General features: G+C 35.6%; 1 protein-coding gene across 20 annotated transcripts in view; it reads left to right on the top strand.

Moving 5' to 3' along the window:
• Positions 1-21,903, top strand: part of HDAC9 (histone deacetylase 9) — a 910,741-nt gene that overhangs the window by 404,565 nt on the left and 484,273 nt on the right. For 6 of the 20 annotated variants that reach the window (XM_025379217.1, XM_025379214.1, XM_025379224.1 and 3 more), the window contains exons 1-2: positions 8,176-8,844; positions 9,083-9,145. In XM_025379217.1, coding sequence (XP_025235002.1) covers positions 9,124-9,145 — 22 coding nt within the window. In that variant the 5' untranslated portion in view covers positions 8,176-8,844; positions 9,083-9,123. Of the gene's footprint in view, positions 1-8,175; positions 8,845-9,082; positions 9,146-21,903 lie in introns of those variants that run through there. The other 14 variants (XM_025379211.1, XM_025379208.1, XM_025379213.1 and 11 more) reach the window with 4 other exon arrangements.

Raw genomic sequence — 21,903 nt, 5'->3', positions numbered from 1 at the left:
CTTGGCACTGAAATAAGAGAACTCCTGAAATAGAGAATATTCCATAACTATAGGATGTATGATATAAACTTAATGATACGGCCAGTTGTAAATGTTTGTATTTAGATATATGCCGTTGCTATAAATACTTTTAATCTGTCGAAACATAAGTAAAATATGTTTTAGGTGCTTGCTGTTCCTTAAATTCAATAGTTCACACCCAACTAGATTGAATTATGAAGTCAGAATTGAATTGCAACATTAACCAAAAGTTGTTGCTATTTTCAGTGGCAAGCTTTCTAAAATCCTCTTGATTTAACTTGGTTATAGGTCATGGTGTGGTATGGCACATATCAACTTGACCTTTGTAATAAGAAATGATGTAAAAAGCTCTGAGTTGACTTTTGGTATCTGCTACAATTATGTTAGCAATAGAAACTTAGTCTTATCACAGCTCTCAAATGTAGTATATATTCAGATGCTACACATGACAGAATTTTTGGTGTTCAGAATTTCCAAGTTGATAAATATAAAATATGCAGCTACATAAGAAGGAGACTTATTTTGTGGAATAAAATAAACTTTTGATTCATACCAAGTAGTAAAGATCAGAATGCTAATCCTTCTTAACTGGACTTCTAGAATTTTTTACTTTCATAGCCCTCTAGCTAAAAATATTGTTTTCTTGAAACAGAGTTTTCCATTAAGTTTCTGATCCTGTGAACACCTTGTATGTACATAGCTTAGTCAACATAGGATGGGTTAGTCAGTGTTAACTTGCATTTCAAAGTAGACACTGTTAAATAAAGAAAATAGTGCTCCATTATCAGCAAGAACCATTACGTGCCACTTAAAGGAAAAGCAAGGATTCCTAGTTGATGTGTACTGATACATTCAGGCATATGTAGTACATATACTGATGCAAAATGGTGTTAAGTTGCCTAGTTTTCTTATGTGAAACATTAGTTTTAGGGTCGCAGAAATACTGTTTATACAGAGTATAAAAATTGTGTTATAAGTTTCTCAAGTGACCTTTGAAGGGAGGCAAAGTTGGGTCTGAAGCTGTAATATATTTCTTCTAGAATTTTGAGTGGAAATGGTGTATTCAGTGAAATTCATGAGTTAAAGATAGAGCATGAAGACATTAGCCAATGCAGCTGATAACCAGAGTTTTCTGGAAGCTCTGTCATGACTGCAGGGTAAACTAAATTTCATTACTGTAAAGCAGAGTTAGAAATCCATTTTTATATTAATTTCTTAGTGCTGATATCTGCTATAAATGCCTCACAAGAAAGATATTTTAATACTTTGTTCATTCAAATTGTACTAGATAATGATGGTCACATTGAGATCATTTCTGCTACAGTCTGATGCCTAGTGTTTTTCACTGGTTAGTCTATGTTGTGGGCCAACAACAAGGCAAAGGAAATGCAAAAAGTGAAAGTGCAGTTAAACTGCACTTGCTTTCAATGAGATTCTTTATTCAGTTATAAACTTAGCTTTTAATTATGGTTTCTTTTTTGTTATTAAATTAATATTCTAATAAGAAACTACAATGAAATATTAGAGGTTGAATAGTATATTTGTGATTTACTCAAGATCAGTAGTCACTTAATACATTCATCTAAAGAAGGAATCATTTATTCGTTGTATAAATATTTATTGAGTGACATAGTATGTGTCAGACTAAGCTCTGGTGATACAGCGGAAAGCAAAATGGACTATTTTTTCAAGTTGATGCATGAAACTTTTTATAGCTCTGAGTAATATATATTTAATATATAATGTTGATATATTAAATAATTCAACATTTAATCGATTATATAACTTTCTTTAGAATTTTTACAGTTTCTTTGAAAAATAGATGAGTAACAGCTCTTTAACATTTTAATAATCATGAATTAAAGGTCCATAGAAGGATATTTTTTGTAACCAGTTATAGTAATAATAGCTAGTATTTATTGAATACCTGTTTGCCAGGTATTATGTAATTCTCTGTCATCCTCATAACAATCCTGAAAAATGTATTATTTTGAATCCATGGTTATAAATTGAAATTCAGGGAAGATTTGAACAAAATTTAGTTACAGACTTTCTTATCAAACTGTATAGTAATCACCTTGATTGTATTGCTTCTAAGACTGAAAATTCCATGAAAGTAGAGCCTGTGTCATTCTTGTATACATTTGTATCTTCAGGGCTTGCACTGTGGCTGTGAAATAGTTGATATTCAATATATGAAATAACTCACTTCCATAGAAAAAATAAACTTCCCTTGATTCTATCAAAAGACCATTAAGTTTTACTTATCTCTAATTACACGACTGCACAGGGCCATATTGATTTCTCCTCCTGTGCTGGCTGCCTTGACTGCTGCAGGGAGGGGCTGATGTGCAACTGGAAAACACTCAGAAAAAATAGAACCTGGAACAAAGTGGCTGAGCAGGGAAAAGCTGTGCACATATGCCCATCACCTTAAGAGTACAATGCTGCTCTCATTCGCAAGCTAGGGAATCCGTTTCTGAACAATCGACCTTAGTCTTTCATACTCTGAATATTAATAGCCTTGTTCTTACCTAGCCTTACCTAGTCTAATTATTTTCATTTAAAAAATTGTTTTCTAAAAATATTGGCTAATTTGAAATCACACCAAAAGACACTTTATTCTTTTATATTTTTGCTATGTAATTCCTGCTTTTGAAAGGATGATCTCATCTTATGGTTCTCAAACTTTATTGTGTATCAGAATTACTTGGAGGGCTGGTTAAAATACAGATTCCTTCCAGAGATTCTGACTTGGTTCTGGGGTAGGGACCAATAAATTGCACTTCTAGCAAGTTTCCAGGTGATTTTGATCCTCTGTAATCCTCTAAAAATAGAATAAATCTTGGCTCAACACATCCCATTTGAAGGGAAGAGTTATTGTCAATCACTGCAAGGCCAATGATTCTAAAGTTTTTGTTGTCGTTGATTTGTTTTGCTTTCACATATAACAGTCTCCCTGAAATTTCAATGCCAACGTGATTTCTCAGACCCTTTGCCTGCTGTAAAATCTTTCCTCAGATGAGGAAGATTTTCTCAGAAGACCATTTGTTATCTAATTAGGCCTTCTAAGTGGGGAGAAATCACTTGTTAATTGACTATCCCTTATTCACATAGAATTGATGCTGTTCCTCTAAGAAACAGAAAATTCCGGTAAATAAGGTCTTCAGTTGGAACAAAAATTAGTACACTGTTCTTTCCCCTCCATCCCATTCCTTGGAAGTCTAACAGAGTCAAGCTCCCTGACTGCAGGCAAATGCACATAGTTTTATTGCTGTAACGATAGTTTGAGGAATGTGAAGTTGGGAGAAGAGGTCACATCAGTGAGTGAGTGAATGAGTGAGTGAGTGAGTGGAGGAGCACCAGTTATTGGTGAGTAATTTGCAGCACATGACAACTGTAGAGCACAAATTCAGTATTTGAGGTAATTAAGTTTTTTTTTTTTTTTTTTTTTTTTTGAGACGGAGTCTCGCTCTGTCGCCCAGGCTGGAGTGCAGTGGCCGGATCTCAGCTCACTGCAAGCTCCGCCTCCCGGGTTTACGCCATTCTCCTGCCTCAGCCTCCCGAGTAGCTGGGACTACAGGCGCCTGCCACCTCGCCCGGCTAGTGTTTTGTATTTTTTGGTAGAGACGGGGTTTCACCGTGTTAGCCAGGATGGCCTCGATCTCCTGACCTCGTGATCCGCCCGTCTCGGCCTCCCAAAGTGCTGGGATTACAGGCTTGAGCCACCGCGCCCGGCCGAGGTAATTAAGTTTTAAATCTTACTTCATTTAGATTCCAGAATCATAGGGTTTGTTAATACATGAAAAGTCTCTGCTTGATTACAGATGAACTGAGGATATATCATTGTGGTAGAATAAATTGGGTTACACTACCTCCCTTGCTTGTTTCCAGTTATCATCTGAGATTGATTTTAGAAGAAAGCGTATTATAATCCAGAAAAACACAACTTGAACTCCATAATGTCTTGTGTTGAAATCCCAAAGGATGAAAATATAATTCTGGAAAAAATAATAAAACATTCTTCATATTTATTTACATTTTAAAAGGGGGTTTATTTGAGAAAAATAAAAACAAAACAATACACTGTACACAATAAAATAGGAAAAATAGCACATATTTTTACAAGCAAAACCACTCAGGTACACTAGCAACAGTCACTCCAGTATAACAGTTATGCAGACAAACCGTATTTATAAAGAAATAGGTCAAAAATGGAAATGTATAAATGCATATCACTGTGGTTGATAATTGTGTGCACCCAGCTTTATATAACTGTAGTCATCTGAAATCCTGATGAACAAGCTAAGCTTTTTGGCAAGATGGATCAAAAAATGCAGTGGGTCACCCACACATATATAGTTACCCAAAGAACCGAGATCCTGATAAATTTTCTTTCACAAACACAGACATAAAAAATCTTTCTTTATTGAAGAAATTTCAACATGTTTGGGCACAGAGACAATGCTTATATGCAAAGTCAACGTAGTTATAATGCACTTCTGGTGGAGTCAAATTTCTGATGTCCAAGGCATTGGAAGGGAAGTCTGCCCTAGTTCTCACAGAGAAACCAGTTCCCCTCCTGTGTGTTCTATATGGGCCCCCGGCGGATCGCATGGTGCCTGCTAACATTGAGGGCAGGTCTTCTTCACCTCATCCACTCAAACTCACACACTAATGTCATCTGGAAGCACCCTTACAGACACACCAAAAAAAATGCTTTAATAGGTTTCTAAGTATTTAATCCAGTGATATCTAAAATTGAATCCACAGGTCAACCCCTTGTCAATTTAGCTCCCGTAAGTATCTCCCTAATCATACTTAATTTCCAAATAAAGACTGCAACAACCACCTAACATGATGCAACTAACATGATGTAATGATCCTGCGTATGACCAAAAACTAATCCCTTTCTCAGAATTCAGCTTTCAAGATTTCATATTCGAGATTTTAATATTTCGAGATTGTCATTTTCAGGATTGTGGACATGAGAGATTTTAGACCTAAGGGATTTAGACTTTAGGGATTTTGTATCTTTTCAGATTTCAACATTCGGGATTATTGCATGTGGGATTGTGTCTTTCAGAATTATGATCCAAATCCATTTTAGAAAAGGTCATTGTGAGCTAGAGGTCTGAGGATATTTCTGGAAATATTTTGGTGACATACAGGTTTTTTAATACTTCTTTTGGCCTATATGTCTGCATAAAAAGAAATGGGATTATGATAACTTTGAAATAACATTTTACATTAGGATTTAATTCCCACTCTCGTTTACTATTAAATTGAGAACCTGGGGTTTTTGGCCCTTGTTATCTTTTATTCCTTTATCTTTGACCTATATGTATATAAAATATAATATTTGGATTAGTTTCCAATAAATGCTTATTTAATTGAATTTGAATTTATTATATTGAAACTTTTTAAACTACCCATCTGTCCTAGCCTGACATTTGTGTTAGCTTGTTATAGTTCTTGTAATAGAACATGTATCTTTTCCCCCAAAATTAGTAAAATGTAGTTTTATAAATACCCCAAAAGAAACTGAGTCACATTTCTTTACTAACATTACTGAGATGATGTGAGAAGAATTAACTCAACATTCTTAATAATGGAAATGTAGTAATCAATATAGTTGATGGTTGTTTTGATGATACTTATTTTTCTTCTCAGAAACAAGTGGGTTTTCTGTAAGTATCCAATGTCTTTTCACTCTAAAGTATTTTTTCATTATCAAGAGTTAAATAAAAGAGAAGATTGCTGATGGAAAAACATACTGCAAGAATGCAGGGATGAAATGTAAATAAACCATGTTAAATAATGGTCAAAATGAAGAAGACACATTATTTGCAGTATTTTGTGTGGAATGCCCTATCCTGGAACCTTTAATAACTAGGATAATTACGAACTCAGTTTTCTGGAGTTGTATTCTGTTTCTTATTCATTATTATGAAAGCTGAGAGATCTTTTTTTTTTTTAAGCAATTGTGGTTTGAAGGTGTAATTTAAACTTAAAAAGACAAAAGATGCATAGGCATATTATATCACTATTGTGATTTTGTTATCCCTTTTATATGTTCATCATAAATTTTTGTATTCTGTTAAAAATCACTCTGAAACAGACAGTGGGTCCATTTTTCATGAGTAGATCATATTAAATTTTATTTGGAATATCTCAGATAATGATTTGTATCATGTTGGTAAGGGACAAGATGGTGAGACTGGATAATACAAATGCTAGACTTATATGGTTAGTTATTAATTACCTGTATTTCCTTAAGCAACTCTCTTTAAAGCCTGACTCCAATAGTGAGTTCTTTTGTAATCAAGTCTCCTTAGTTTCCTCATGAGTAAATTTCAGTTATTGTTTTTCTTAATATAATAAGTTCTTGTTCTGATCTCACCACAAAAAAAAAGTGGTAACTAGCTGAGTTGATGGATTTATAGCTTGATTATGGTAATTATTTCACAAGGTATAGGTATATCAAATCATCAAATCGTACACCTGAAATATAAAGAGTCTTGATTTGTCAAATATACCTCAATTTAAAAAGTGTTCTTTAAATAAATGTTTTGTAGAATTAAAAAAAAAAAAGTTCTTCAAAAGAAATCTTAAAATCTCCAAATGTAAACAGGGAAAAGCGGAACTGCCCTGGTTCCACGGAGAACCTTTTTTTGAGGAAACTTAGGCAACTCCAGGTATTCTATGTCATGAGGCAGAGTTTGAAAACTACAATTGACTCTCTAAACTTCCTCCCGGGTCTAAAATGTGATGATAGTCACTACTTCAATACATCATCCTGAAAGAAAATTGTTAGGTCCACACTGTTTCTATCCTTTGAATTTTACACGTAAATTTAGAAACCAAAAGTTTATTTGTAATATCAGATGGAATCAGATCATTGTTTTTGGTTGGTTGTTTATTTTCCACTGACAGGAACATAAGATTTTGTTGTGTAGCTTAAATTGACTGAAGTTTGGAATATATATTTTTTAAAAATTGTAACTTATATATCCAAATACAATTTTTCAAGAAGTGTTCAGTAGAAATTAATCTGTGAAAGAAAAGGAAATCAGCAGTGCCTTATTTGATGAATGATTTAACATGCTTATTTCTTTCCTTTCGTCAAAACTCTGTGTCCCCTTGTTTGCCCCCTCTGACATCATACTCTGGAATTGACTAAGATCCCTCTTCCATCGGATTATTCTGAGAATCTTGAAATAATCTGCTTTTTCCTCTCTTTCCCTGTTGCTTCTGATGCCTTAGAATTACATTTTCCTTGCTGATTTAGTTTAGAAAAGAGAAAAGAGCTTCCATGACTAGTAGATTATCACTTTTGGGTTTGCTCTTGGAAGTGACAAGATGCTAGGATCCCTCTTTGGAATGTAAAATTTATCTCTTATATAGAAATGATATAAATGTGCACCAGAGACTATAAAACTCTGATACTATCTACTGTACTGTATAGCTGAATGCCACAATGTGTCTAGTAATCTACTGACTATCATAAATGCTATTTCTACAGAAAAGTTAGGAGGCCCATATTTCAGGCAACCAATGTATAGTTGAACGCAGAACAGTCATAGTTGGTTACTAACCATATTGGTTTATCCATCAACAGGTGCGTATGCTCAGAAATTCTGTATCCAAAAGAAATCAGAGTACTTTCTTTTCCTTTTGCAAGCAAATTGAATTTAGCCTGAGAAGCTGAGGGGAAATTTTCACATATAAGCCATGGTTTTGTGTTTTGTGTTTTGTTTTGTTTGTAGATACAGTACTAACTGGATGGATGCAATAAAATTCATAGGTGGTACTAAGATACAATAGGATTTGTGAAATGGACAATTGTCTTGCATCAATAGCAAGTAAAAAATCAAGCCTGTCCTTCATACAAATTTTATTCTGGGGTGTGCTTGTTTTCCAATACTACCTCTACTAAATCTCCTGTTAGTCCTGAAACTAGAAGGCAGAAAAGCTTCTAGTGCTACAGCCAACTGCAGTGTAGCCTGAGAAACAGGCAACAAAAATAGAACACCAGGATTGCTGTGCGTGGGTGAGGCAGAAACCACATTATGAGCAAAAGCTTCCAGTATTATTTTAGAACCAATACAGAGCTCTGCACTTCTCTCCTCTCTCTTCCAAAAACACATACTACAAAAATAAAATGAAATGAAATGTATGTGCATTTGCCCTCTTAGAATTATGATTCTTAATTTTTTTTCTTGCCTTCCTTTCTTTGGAAGCAAATCGCCAGTATGGAAACACAGTGTGTAAAGCAAGCTTCGAGGGAGGAAAGAGTTAATTGCTTTTAAGGCCCTGCAATAGAGAATTATGGTTTGAAAGATAGAGGCTGGACAGCTGGGTTTGCTGGGGTATTTTTAAATGCATTAATGCAGGCTCCAATCACTCGGCCATGCTTGACCTATTTTTGGCTCAGGCCGACCATTGTTCTATTTCTGTGCCTGTGGGCCATGCTGTTGTTGATTCATATGCAAATGGATTATCACTAGCTTTAGCCAACTTGAGCTGAGAGAGACTGAGAAAGGGGGAAGAGAGGCACAGACACAGATAGGAGAAGGGCACCGGCTGGAGCCACTTGCAGGACTGAGGGTTTTTGCAACAAAACCCTAGCAGCCTGAAGAACTCTAAGCCAGGTTTAATTGGTTTCTTTTTCTCGTGGGTAGACTTATTAATTTTCTACTTATTCTGACAAAGAAATAACCCCGAAGCACGTTCCTGTTTCCCACCTGCTTGTAGTTTCCGGGATAACCTAAACTCCAGAGAGCTGTAGCATCCACTCTGTCCTTTCTGCTTTGCACACAGGTTGGTAACATGGGAAAAGTGTCCAGGTCTTTTTAAAAGTGGATGCCCATTTGAGCAGAAAGGAAATCATTGTTGAAGTTGATCCTCTGCTGCTTCTCCTCAGGGAGGAGGGAGAGCCAGCGAGGGTAGCTCCTGGGGCCGGTGCACTGAGCAGTGATGAATGTTTCATGTAGCTGAAGTAAGAGTGACTGGAATATGCTGCAGACAATTTACGAGAGTGACTCCTGTTTTTCCTCAGATGGGGTGGCTGGACGAGAGCAGCTCTTGGCTCAGCAAAGAATGCACAGTATGATCAGCTCAGGTAAGATCCTCTTTCATAACTGAGACGATTTAGGTTTGAAAAGGGGCTGGCTTGGGAAATGCAGCTAAGAAAAGCACCTCTCTTAAGGAAATTGCTGCTTTTTCATGTTGATGTTGCTATTTTCTTGGTGCGTCTGTAGGGTTTAACTTAGATCCCTTCCATTACTGTTTCTGTGCATATTCAGTCTACTTAGGGACAGCAGCTTCTGAATGAAATTGCAAACTATTGCTTCTGATGAAAGATGAGACCGAGATAAGTAAAATGTAGTTGGGGGTGTTTTGCCTTTACTATGCAACTAGAAAAAGGAGATCTGTACTGATTGTAAGCCTATTCTAATAGGACTTTAAAAATCAGGTAAGTTCATTTTGGGGCTTCCGTTTAAATTGCAGCCCCGCTAGCCTGACGATTTTATATTTACTGTGTGCCTACTGAAGCATATCTATTTATAGACCTACCTTCTAAAATGTGTTTGCTACAGAGTTATAAAGGTAGTTTTCTTCTTTCCATTATGTGGCTTTTTCTCATCAGCCCCAAATGAAACTGTTTAGGATGAAATAAAATTGTTATTAGCAGATGCTTATTTTAATTTTCTTCAAAAACATGTGGGAAGTCTAGCATTGTCAGGCAGATGTGATGGCATAACACACATGTAAATGTGTTAAAAGCAGGTGCAGCATTTTAAAGGATAATAGGAACAGATTCTAATTTCTAGTTTCTCAGGGAGATGAGCTGGTGGGAGATGGAGATTGTCAGCCTTGTCAATTTATACTTACTAAATGAATATACTCTCCAGGCAATATCACTTACTTGTAATTATTGCCTTTCTTATTTATTTCCTATGGCAATTTCCTAAAGCTTTGGGAACTCTTTGTTTCTGTCCTCTTCTGAATGATTCAACCTAAAATTGGCTTAAAGTTCCCACTCAGATCCCACCTCCCATGTGGGCTTAATCGTAATTATAGATCACCGCCTAGATTTCCATGATAAGAATGCCACATAAAGCAGTGTTTACTTTGTAGAGCTAGGTGTGAAAGAAATATTCCACAGGTTGGCATGATGTCTGTTTTGGTGTTAATATACCTTCCCCATATGCGGATCTATGTTTAAAGCTAGTTTTCTTTAAACCTTGGTTAGTTATTATGATTTTAAGATCCTTCTGTTGACCCCATCTTTTCATGGAATCGGAATAAAATATCACTTTTGCACAATTCGGTATTTATACACTTAAGTGACAGGAGTTATGTTAATGAATAGTGCCTGCTTAACAAAAGCAAACCTACCAGAATTTCGGTACAGTTTATTCTTATAGCTGCAAAACTGACAAGGGCTCTAGGAGGGTTTAACAGGTGTGTCTCTAATGGGACTGGTCATTTAACTTAGCATTTTATTTTTAAAAATATGGATGAACTCTTTGAAAATAACTAGTTTAGAAATCTTGTCAGCACTATGCTTTATCCTTTTAGTCCTCACTTCTGTGTTACAAGTTCGATATTTTTTTCATGTGATAGAAACATACATGCCTTCCAAGTAGCAAGTGTCTGCTGACGCTAAGGCTGGCTACAGGTGTTTGCAAGCTTTGCTTTTTTCTCCACATCTTTGATAATCACATACAACTTTACACCCATTTCAGTAGAGATTGTTATTTTCCTAGCATTTAATGGTTTGTGTACAAAGCAACAAGATTTTCAGACAGGGAAGTGCTTCAGGCTGTCCATGCTTTTGCCAGTTCTACGAGAAGCAACGTTTAAGCACCAGCTAGCTATTAAATGAAAGGTAATGTAGGTTAACCTCGACTCCCAAAACCTGTCTGGTATAAATACATAATCACTAAGTTCTATTTATTTTTAAAATTTGAACCATAAAAACAATTGTACCCTTCCTACCGTGCCATATTCCTACCATGTCATATATTTCATATGTGTTCTTAAATTTAATTTACCTAGTCTTTATTGTATACTTCCTGTGAGGCACTGGCTCTCAAAGTTGTACTCACCAGAAGCACTTTACAAAATATGATACCTAGATTCCACTCCCAGAATGTCTGATTTAATTGGTGTGGGGAACAGCGTGGGGATTGAGGTTTTAAAAATCTCCCCACCTATTTTAACCTTCAGCAAACTGTGATCCACTGCTGTAGGGCTAGGGAACGGATGGTGATGCTGGTGAACTACTATCAGTAGGGTTTGTCCTTTAACTGCTAAATTAGGGGTGTGTTTGTCTTAATTTAACTACAAATCTTGTTCAGCTCCCTTTTGGACCAGTGGTCTGGATGTGATTCATAGGCTTAGAAGCAGAGTCTTTAGACTTGAAAGAGAGACAGGATGCCTGGTAGCAGTGCAGAGGAGTGGAGAGAGCACTGTTCAAGGAGTCAAACACTCTGTATTCTAGCATGAGCTCCACTGCTAGCCAATTGTGTACTGATTTTTTACTCATCTTCAAACGGATGAATAATGATGTCCTCCTGCTTGCCTCTTAGCATTCTTGTGAGGTTCAAATATATCAATATATATTTAAAACATATACTCACTATTATAATTGTTGTTTTTAGTGAATGAACCTAGGATCCTGATTTTCAATGCCATGTTCTAGATTATCCAGCTGAACAAGCCAGATGAGTTACATTGTAGGTCACATGGGGGAAGTGATCGTTTGTTTTGATAATCAGTTTGCCTTGGTTATCTTGTAAATCAACTATTTCTTTTGTTATCTTGGTTTGATAAGAGTTGAGATCTTTCCTATACAGATTATGACTATAGGTAAGAGTGGGGTGTGTGTGTGTGTGTGCGCTCTGTGAAATGTCTCATTATGTAATAAAGGCAAAGAAGTTGCACAGTATGTGATTGAACAGTGAACCCCAATGGCAGATTTCTTGAGATTATTTTTAAAACGTTGGTTCTGTCATGTAATCTCTTTAGCAATTGCTTTAGAGTTCGCATTTGTTGTTCTAGTTATATTGGATATTATGCACTAATATAGATGGTTTTTGTTCAGAGCTCTTTATATACTACTGGAAGACAAGTGTTTTTTTATTGTTGTATGTTTTTCTGACATTGACTCAGCCAGGCTGAACATGTTTGGTAGAACCAGGTTCTATAATATTGTACTAATATATTTTAGTTTAAAATTCTATAATGTTAAATCTTAGAATTCAGTATGAGTGACACAGTTTGTCAAGTGCATCCCTACTTTTGTGGCTTGTGTGGGCCAGTGTAAGTGATAACTGTGGCAGAAACTGAAGCATGTACAAATATTGACTCAGGTCACTCCGCAGGAGCTGGCAAGATTAGGGGTGTTCTCCCATTGCCAGGCATGTAGCTTAACACATTGGGCAGCAGAGCTATCCAGACAATATTGGAACAATTATTATGAAGGAATTTCCTAGAGCTTACAGAAGTAATGTAAGTTATATTTACAATAAGGAAAACTCATATTTTGGCCATCTATTCTTATTTTAGGGTATAAAAGAAAAACATTTAAATCAAAATCCTGAAATTCTTTTATATGTCTTTACCCATTTTTGAATCCTTTTGTTCCTTAGTGTGTGGTGTTGAGGGGAAGGGAACATTTTAGATTCAGTAGTCACGTCACTTATGTCTACTTGAAAAGCAGAATCTAATTATGAAAATGTAAGTCTGTGAAATGTTCCTGTCATGTCAAGAATCACTTCTGGTATTCCCCATAATTACTGTTTTGCCATTCTCTAACTCAGGTTATCTTCACTTGCAAGTCTGTTATCAATTGAGATAGATGATAGGTATCAATCAGAAATATAATTATAAATAGGCTCATTGAGAATGGAGGCAAGAATGAGTATTTTATATTTCTAAGGATGACACAGAAGGCATAATTATGGTTATGTCCATTAAGTAAGAAAGTCCAATAAAACCCCTTAGAAGACTGAAATAAATCCAAATTCTGAATTCAAAAAATATTCTAAATGATGATTTTAATTTTGGAGATGAGCGATTTTTAAATGTGCCTCATAATTTCTCACTACTGATAAATAATGAAGTGAGCCCAAAATAGCATGTCGGCCAACAAACACTCCTTCCACCTCTGTCACCCAATATATTCAACAGTAACTGAGCAAAGAAAATGATATAACCTAACACAACATACCTCAGAGGCTAACAGCCAAGGAAAAAATGGATGCGGAGGTTCTTTGATCATAACGGAGAGACCTGTCTCCTGGGCTGTCTTAGAATTTTACTGGAAAGTTGACCAATTCCTGAGAATTCTCACTAAGATTCCCAAATCTGAAGAGAAGAAAACTGAGTGGGTATCCTCACCGTTTTGGGTGGTTCATGTTTTCTCTTGTGACTGAGAAATAGTAGAAATGAAGGCTTCAGCACAGCATACTAAAGTGGGAGAATGATCGATCCTTAGCTCTTTAGAATGACGTACCTTTCACCAACTAACCTTAGAGATTCTACCAAGAAAAAAAATCAACTCATTGAACCCATGGAATTAGATGTCTTAGTATTGCTTCCCACAAAGAGCACCTTAATAAAAACATGAATTTTAAAAAAGAAAAGCTTAAAGGTGAGATGATGAAACAAGAGAATGAGATAAGAAGGGAGATATAGATCTCAGGAAATGATTTAAGAATGGAAAATCGTAATGATTATAGAAAAAATATTCATTAGAAATGGGAGAAAACAGAATAGGCCCTGGTAAAAATCTTTACACATAAAGATGAAAGGTTTGAAAAAAATCAGAGTGAATGAAAAAGGAAACTGGGTTAATGCAATTAGAGAAAAGTCTGTAAATTTGGAAGACAAAGATAATCTAACAAGAAGATTGTGTCCCAGAAGTTGATATTCCAAAACAATGAAACAGAAGATAATTTTGCACAAATGAAGAAAAGTGATTTCACTACAAAAGAAGAAAGCAAATCTGCACATTAAAAGACCTCTCCATCTTTTAAAAAGCTGGATTCAAGTGCTCAACAGACTCATATCCTAATTGGGCTAGCAAATGGTAAATTGTAAATAATTCCTCAGGACCTCTGCTAGGTATAGTGGAGCCTGTGCAGTGGGAGGGTGGGGAACAAGAGACTCAGAAGGCTTATCATAGGTATGCCACGAACAACATCGGAAGACAATGAAGAAACAAGTCTCAAAAGTTCTACAAGAAGTTCAACCCAATGTGACACTTGGATGTTTTTAAAATATAAAGAAAATAATTAGACAAGGTAGAAGTTATCAAACATGAAAGAGGCTGCTTGACAGTGAAAGCCACACAGTGAAGAGATGAACTTAAAACAAACAAAAAACTAAAATCAGAAGTAGAGAAAACATTATCAAAGTAATGAGGGAGCACTGAATGCATTTAAACAACTATTGGATTGTGTTTATAGGGCAGAAAGCAGATATTATAAAGTAGGGGAATGTAAAAATATTAATAAAGCTGACCAGTGTGAGGTGTTGGAGAGAGGTGAGATGGAAGGATGTGAGAAATGCTAATATCCTTCCTTTCTGAGTAGGGGCAGACTCCCTGCTGCTTAAAATAGAAACACACACAAAAAAGATTCAAAGCACTGATTTTTAAAAATAGTTTATTTAACCTTAAAGAGGTCTTTTTGGAAATAGTATCTCTTATGTTAAGGAAGTATTTAGTACATTTATAGTTCCTTCAACTGCAGTTTTAAATCTGCTTAATTCAGTTAAATTTAAATGTAAATTCAGTTAAGTTTAATTTCAATTTTTAAAAATAAATGTAACATCAGTGATATGTTCTTATTCTTATAATTTTTTAAATCTATCCATCCATCTCCTGAAGAATTCTTATAAAGATAGAAAGAAATTAGGAAAGATGCTGTGCTGTGTTTGGTGAAGAGGAGGGGCTTTTTCTTTTAGCATCATTCCTCTTTACAGTGCATGAAATTTTATAATAGGCATGTATTCTATGAGAAGTGTTTCTTACATAGCCCCACACAAAGCTACTATGTCAAAATACTAACAGTGATTAATCGTAAGTAGTAGGTATATTAGTTAAGTTGTTTTCTCCTGCAAATAAAAGAAGACTCTAGTCAAAATGACAGACAAGTAGGACATTTATCATGTAATAAAGTAGTTGGGTGGTTAGGCAGCACCAGGTAGTCAAAAATGGCAGCAGCATTCAGGTCCTTCATATAGTTCCACTCTGCTGGTCTTAGCCTTGGTTGGTGTGATCCTAAGATTGGATCCTCCAGTGGTCACAAACTGACTTGTAGCAGTTCCAAGCATCATATATATTTATGCATGACAAATTGCAGAGACAAAGGTTGGATCCTCCAGTGGTCACAAGTTGACTCATAGCAGTTTTAAGCATCATGTTATTTATGCACGACAAATTCCAGAGACAAAGACGGGAAACTGCTGTCTTGGCGTCTCTTTTAAAGGAAAGAAATCCTACCCAGACTTCTCCAGCAAATCATCGTTTATACTATATTGACCAGAAGAGCATCACCTGCCTATTCTTTCACTTGTTTTTGAGAGAAGTAGGACCCATGACTGAGCTGGAAAGGCGGGATACCTAAACCTGCTCAAGTTTCTATTGGGAAGAACAAAAAAGCAGAAGGAATAGATGTTAGCTAGGCACTAGCAGTATTTGCTACAACGTGTATATTGATGATTAGAAGTTCATTCTTTGCAATTTTATTTACTTCTTAGTTTCCACAAATATAATAAAGTAAATGGACTATGTTTATAATTTCCCTTTCAATTGAACTATAGGTGTTGACTTTCTTTTCATGAAGATAATATATCTGTTTAAATACTAATGTAAGTATTTTTTACTAGTATTGAATATACGTTTTTTTATTAATATTGAATACATTGCCTTTCTTAGTATTGTCTGTCGTTAGAAGAAGCCCCCTAATAAAGAGACTGAAGTAATTGTGGAAGAAACTGGATCTCTCTAAGCGAGCAATCATATTTTCTGAAGAAAGGAGAGTCAACATTGTGGCCTCATGCCTTACAAGCATTTGTTATAAACTTGAATAGAGTATTCCTTGTTGGCTTTGAAGCACACAAAACATTTTTTGAGAAATATAATAATATATGAATTGTTTTCAATATATGAAAGGAGGATTATCTTAAAAATACTCAGAATGTCTTTGCCAGTAGGTTGTCATAGATATTACATTTTAAGAATCAGGAACAATTTTTACAATATGGAATGATAACTACATTTTAACATTTTTTTCTGAATTTGAATGCTTTGAAAATAATTTAATTGAAATAAAAGCTCATGCAAATGACTTTAGAAAACAAGCTTTCAAGAAGAAATTCAAAAATATGTTGGCCTCTGCCTCAAATCAGTATGCCATGGTCCCCCCTGTTTCTGAAAGGAAGCCGAAGTGAGTGGTTAGCTTGGGATATGCGGTGCTCTTCCTGTTGGCAGTTTTCCCCTTTTCTGTTCCCAGTAATTTGGCAATAAGGAAGCAAAGAAAGAGGAAATGCCTGGTGTTCCTAGCTCCATTCTTCTTCAATTAAGTCAGTTGCACAAAACAAATTTAATTTAAACATTTTTCACAATACTAAACGACCTACACTTTCAAGTGTTATCAGAGAACATTATGTTTAGGTTTACTCTAAGTTGCTATGATTCATGAATATAAGAATAAGTACTTCTTGTATTTTATAAGAATATATTTTCCATTCATTATCATAATGTTAACTTTTCCATAGTAAAATAAGTGATGGGCTTTTTGTGTATAGTGTTTCTTAAATACCCATTAATTAAATCCAATGAAAACCACTTTTAAGGAAGAAAGAAATTTACCGAACCACAGACTGTAACTAGTCATTTGCTTATGATTAAACTTTTTGCATGCTGATAAGGTTGGAAATACCCACAACTTTATTTTCCTGCTTCTCCTTATGGTTCACCACTTGTATCAGAAACTTTTAAATTCATAATGTATGTTCATTATTGACCCAGTTGCAGCCATGTGGATGTTATTTTCAATTGGCTTGAGGTATAGTTTGGTGAATGTCTGAGGCACGACATTTCCGAACTGGGTTCAAATGAGAATGTTATGAAGTTGTTTCAAAAACTGAAACTTGATGTTAAAAACAAAATATAAAAAAAATAAAATAAAAATAAATTTAAAAAAATACCGCCCCCGCCCCCCCGGCCGGCCAAAATCCAGAAAACAAAAAATAAGTAAATTTCACTGAGTTTTCATTAAATGACATCATAGCTTGGGAGTTCTTGCTTTAGTAAAAATGTGTTTACCCAGAAAGTTTTCAGGGAACCCCATGTAGGGTGAATGAGAAAAAGCTCTTGTTGAGTTAAGCACTGAATTAATTTTATTCTTGATGATGCTTTTGAAATCTGCTCATAATCAAAATTCAAGGGTGTATTTTAAGTACATGATTTTTACATTAGAAACTATTCATTTTAAGTTAGAAAGAAAGTTATCACCACCTTTTTTTTTAATCTGTCATACTCTTCTTCTAGTTGCTTAGTTCCAATTTTATTTTATTTTGTTTTGTTTTTTGAGACAGAGTCTCACTCTGTCATCCAGGCGGGAGTGCAGTGGTATGATCTTGGCTCACTGCCACCTCCACCTTCTGGTTCAAGTGATTCTCCTGCCTCAGCCTCCCAAGTAGCTGGGATTACATGCATGTGCCACCATGCCTGGTTAATTTTTGTATTTTTAGTAAAGATGGGGTTTCGCCATATTGGCCAGGCTGGCCTCGAACTCCTGACCTCAAGTGATCTGCCTGCCTTGGCCTCCCAAACTGCTGGGTTTACAGGCATGAGCCACTGCGCCCGGCCTAGTTCCAATTTTAGAGGTCTGTGATTGTAAGCATATTTTTTCAAAAATTTTTATGTCATTCTTATTATTGACACAATGGCTAATGTTTCAAAAGTTTCTCTGTGTATCACTTTATCATTTAATCCTTACCACAGTTTAATAATGCAGTAGTTGTTGCAGCAGTATTAGTATTTTACCGTTGAGGAAGTATATTCACAGAGAGAACAAATTTACTGATGGTTACTATGGGTAGGAAATGGCAGGGTCGTGTTTAAAAGCCTGCCACTTTTTCTCAAAAAATATTTAGCACAGGATAATTCTGCTTGGTACTAAAAATGTGGACACATTTGTGTATGTATAAACAAATATCTAGGCAGACTTCTTAATCCTGGGAGATTTAAGGCACAAATAGGCAACTATGTTGAAAGTTTTGCTGGAAGATCCTTACTTCATGTTCTCAGTGCTAGATAATTAAATTCGAGGAAGTTAGCACTATCCAGTGCTGAGAGGAGCTTAAGGAAACCAAGCTTCTCTGAGAGTGCTCCTTTCCTTGGAGCAGATGCTCTGGACAGAAGCAGCATTCCTGATGCATTTGGCACCTGTTTACCAGCGTTCATGATACACAGATCATGAGGGTAAAGTTAGCCCGGCTTCAAAATAGCAAATTATTATTAATGTATTTTGGCAGGAGACAGTAATTTTTTGAAATGTTAGCACTATGGGGTTCATTTATTTTGACCAAAAGGTTTGAATTATGCTCACCTTGGTATTTACCTTCAAATGTAACGGTAATAAAGCCTGTATCACCACTCAAATCCTAATTTAATTTGCAATGTGAAATTCTCTAGCCAAAATAAAGATCTAGCTAACAAAATTCAGTTTCTGCTTATTTTGAGTACATATCTGTCCAATTTGGGTCCAGTTTGGACATTTTAGGTGAAAACTAGATGGCTGTGTTTATATGTATTATCATGATACTACATTTTATTTTATATTGAGTTATATTTTACTTTATTGGATGCATATTATATGTTCTGTAGGTGGGTTAAGCATAAAATCCAGTAATTACCTATTAATCCAGTTATGCAAAAGCCCACTCTTTGCTTTCCAACATGTAATTTTTATAATCTTATTTGCTATGAGAATCTTGAGCCATCTTCAGGAATCAATACATTGTAAAAGCATTATTGATTATCACGTTAATGATTGACATAATTTATTGCCTTCCTAGGGGAAAGAAGCTTTCAGAAGATCATTAAATGCATTAAAACCTGCAGATGTCCACATGTCTGTGCCTCTCTTTAGCAGCCTGACTCCTTTGGGTCAGTTATTCTTAGCCTCGGTATTTCTATCTTATGGCATTGCAGGTCTAAGATTAGCTTGTTAGGCGTTATCATGCCATATGAGTTACCTCCTAATATAACTCTACACTGGAATGATTATTTATAGAAAGAGCATTCTGTCATTTTTGGGTTATTTCTAGTAGTTTAAATAAAGAAGAATAACATTCAAGTGAAACCACAGATTCCTTCCTGATGCCAAAATAACATGATAACTCTCTGCTTAAGGGGCAATAATGTTGTTTAAATGTGTGCTTAGGGTGATTGCAGAATTCTTTTTATCTCTGCCACCTTGAGAGAAAAGGGAGCGCTCTGGGTAATGATGTATAATGCTTATGGAAAGGCAAAGAGGCGGCCTTGATGCTGTCTCAGAGCACACAGGACTCTGGTTGATGATGACAACAAGAGACACACAGGGTTTATTTTTAGAAACAGACATTGCTAAGCTCTCTGTTTGGTGTTAATATTGCTCATAAACAGAGCTCCTTGGGGCTGTTGACCCTTCTAGTAAATATGGCATTACACACACATACTGTTTTCTTTTTTCACTTCATAAGAATGATACTATTATTAAATGTGTATGTGTGTGTGTGTGTGTGTGTGTATATATATATATATATCAGTTTCTAAAAACTAAGAAATCTAAATTCTATTCAGTTTCTCCAATATATTTAGTTTTCTTTTAATCCCATGAAGCTTGGGTTTAAGAATTGGTTTATGAAAAACAATTGACTATTATAAGCACAATAAATATACAGGTTAACCATAAGGTATGGGAAAAAGGCAAATATACATCATGAATGACTTTTAATAATAAATAACACCAATGCTCCTAGCTTTATTACCACAATATATAAAATACAGCTATAAAAGATACTGTCATTATAATGCACTAATGTAAGTTACTGATTTAAATAGATGAGATAAAATTCTCAGCATATGAGAAAAGTAAGTGTAAGCCTCGGCTTGTTGTTTGGGTATTACTACCTTTTGATGTTCCCAGCAAGTCTCATATACAGTAAAATATGCAGTTTTACATTTGAGAAATGTTCTCTCAATTTACTTTAATTGTGTGCTTAATTCAAACCTTAGCAATTGTTACTTTGCTCTAAAATTAGAATTCTGTTTTAATGTTAAATTTGCATTTTGTATTTTTTGACTATTAACTCTGTTCCTAAATGATAAAAATGTTTAAATGGATGTTAGTGCATTTTATGTTACACATTTGCCAAATGCTATAGAATGGATAACTTATAGAGGTCTTCCAAATATTCATGACATATTATTATTTTCTTTTCTTTTTGAGATGGGGTTTCCCTCTTGTTGCCCAGGCTGGAGTGCAATGGCATGATCTCGGCTCATTGCCACCTCCGCCTCCCGGGTGAAGCTGTTCTCCTGCCTCAGCCTCCTGAGTAGCTGGGATTACATGCATGTGTCACGAAGCCTGGCTAAATTTGTATTTTTAGTAAAGATGGGGCTTCTTCATGTTGGTCAGGCTGGTCTTGAACTCCTGAACTCAGGTGATCCGTCTGCCTTAGCCTCCCATGTTTTTAAAAGATAAATATATTTTGTGTTTTTGCTTTCTCTAAGGAATCTGCTGACCATTAGGAATTTCCAAAATGAAAGATAAAAATAGGAAACACACAGTAATTGAAGTGTATCTTAAAAGAAGTCAAGATGGATATAAATTCAGAGAGTGGAAGTGGAAGCAACTGAAGTAACGACATAACATGTTGCATCCTGACCACTCTTTTAATGAGCAGGTTGAAGATTTTGGAAGATGAAATTGTTTGAAGATTTGGGAACTGAGGTGAAAGAGTCATTTATCTGTTCATTTTTTCACCCAAAACTATTTAAGAACCAACCATATGGCACAGAAGATACAGCTATTAAACAAAGCAAGGAGATACATGGTTGGTTGTTCAGTGGAATGATGGATGGATAGATAAAGCTACTTGAGATAGGAATTAGTATTAAGGTGAAATAAAATAAGACAGTGAGATAGAAAGTGACTGATGGGGCAGTATTAGCTAGCGTAGCTAGGGTAGTTAAGTGAAGGCTTTTGAGTATGCTAAGCTGTAAAGGATATCTTTCTAAAAAAAGAAAGTAGATTTTCCTTCAACATTTAATTTGGTCTAAGTCAAGGAGAACAGAAGCACGGTTAGAATAGAGTAGGAATGGTCTGGATCTATTTCAGTATTGTTACCTCTGCTTTGTGGAAAGGATGAGGAAGCATTTAGCAGTAGGTAGGTAAGGGAACCAGAGAAAGGCTGTTAGCCATGATTTTCTATGTTTTTCATAGAAATCATGAACCAAGTGCCTCTCTTTTATATTCATATTATTGACTTGATATGAAGGCTCTTTTAGAACTTGTTGCCTTTGCTTGTTCCTAAGGTTCACCTTTGTCTCTCATCTCACCTGTACTGTCAATTGTGCTAAAATTTCTTTTTTTTTTTGTTTTTGTTTTTGTTTTTGTTTTTGTTTTTGTTTTTTTTTTTTTGAGACGGAGTCTCGCGCTGTGTCACCCAGGCTGGAGTGCAGTGGCGCGATCTCGGCTCACTGCAAGCTCCGCCTCCCAGGTTCAGGCCATTCTCCTGCCTCAGCCTCCGAGTAGCTGGGACTACAGGCGCCCGCCACCACGCCCGGCTAGTTTTTTGTATTTTTAGTAG

This window comes from Theropithecus gelada, chromosome 3 (assembly GCF_003255815.1).
Source record: "Theropithecus gelada isolate Dixy chromosome 3, Tgel_1.0, whole genome shotgun sequence".
Classification (NCBI taxonomy): domain Eukaryota; kingdom Metazoa; phylum Chordata; class Mammalia; order Primates; family Cercopithecidae; genus Theropithecus; species Theropithecus gelada.
Note: the sequence above shows the minus strand (reverse complement) of the source record. Positions and strands in the feature narration are given on the sequence as shown.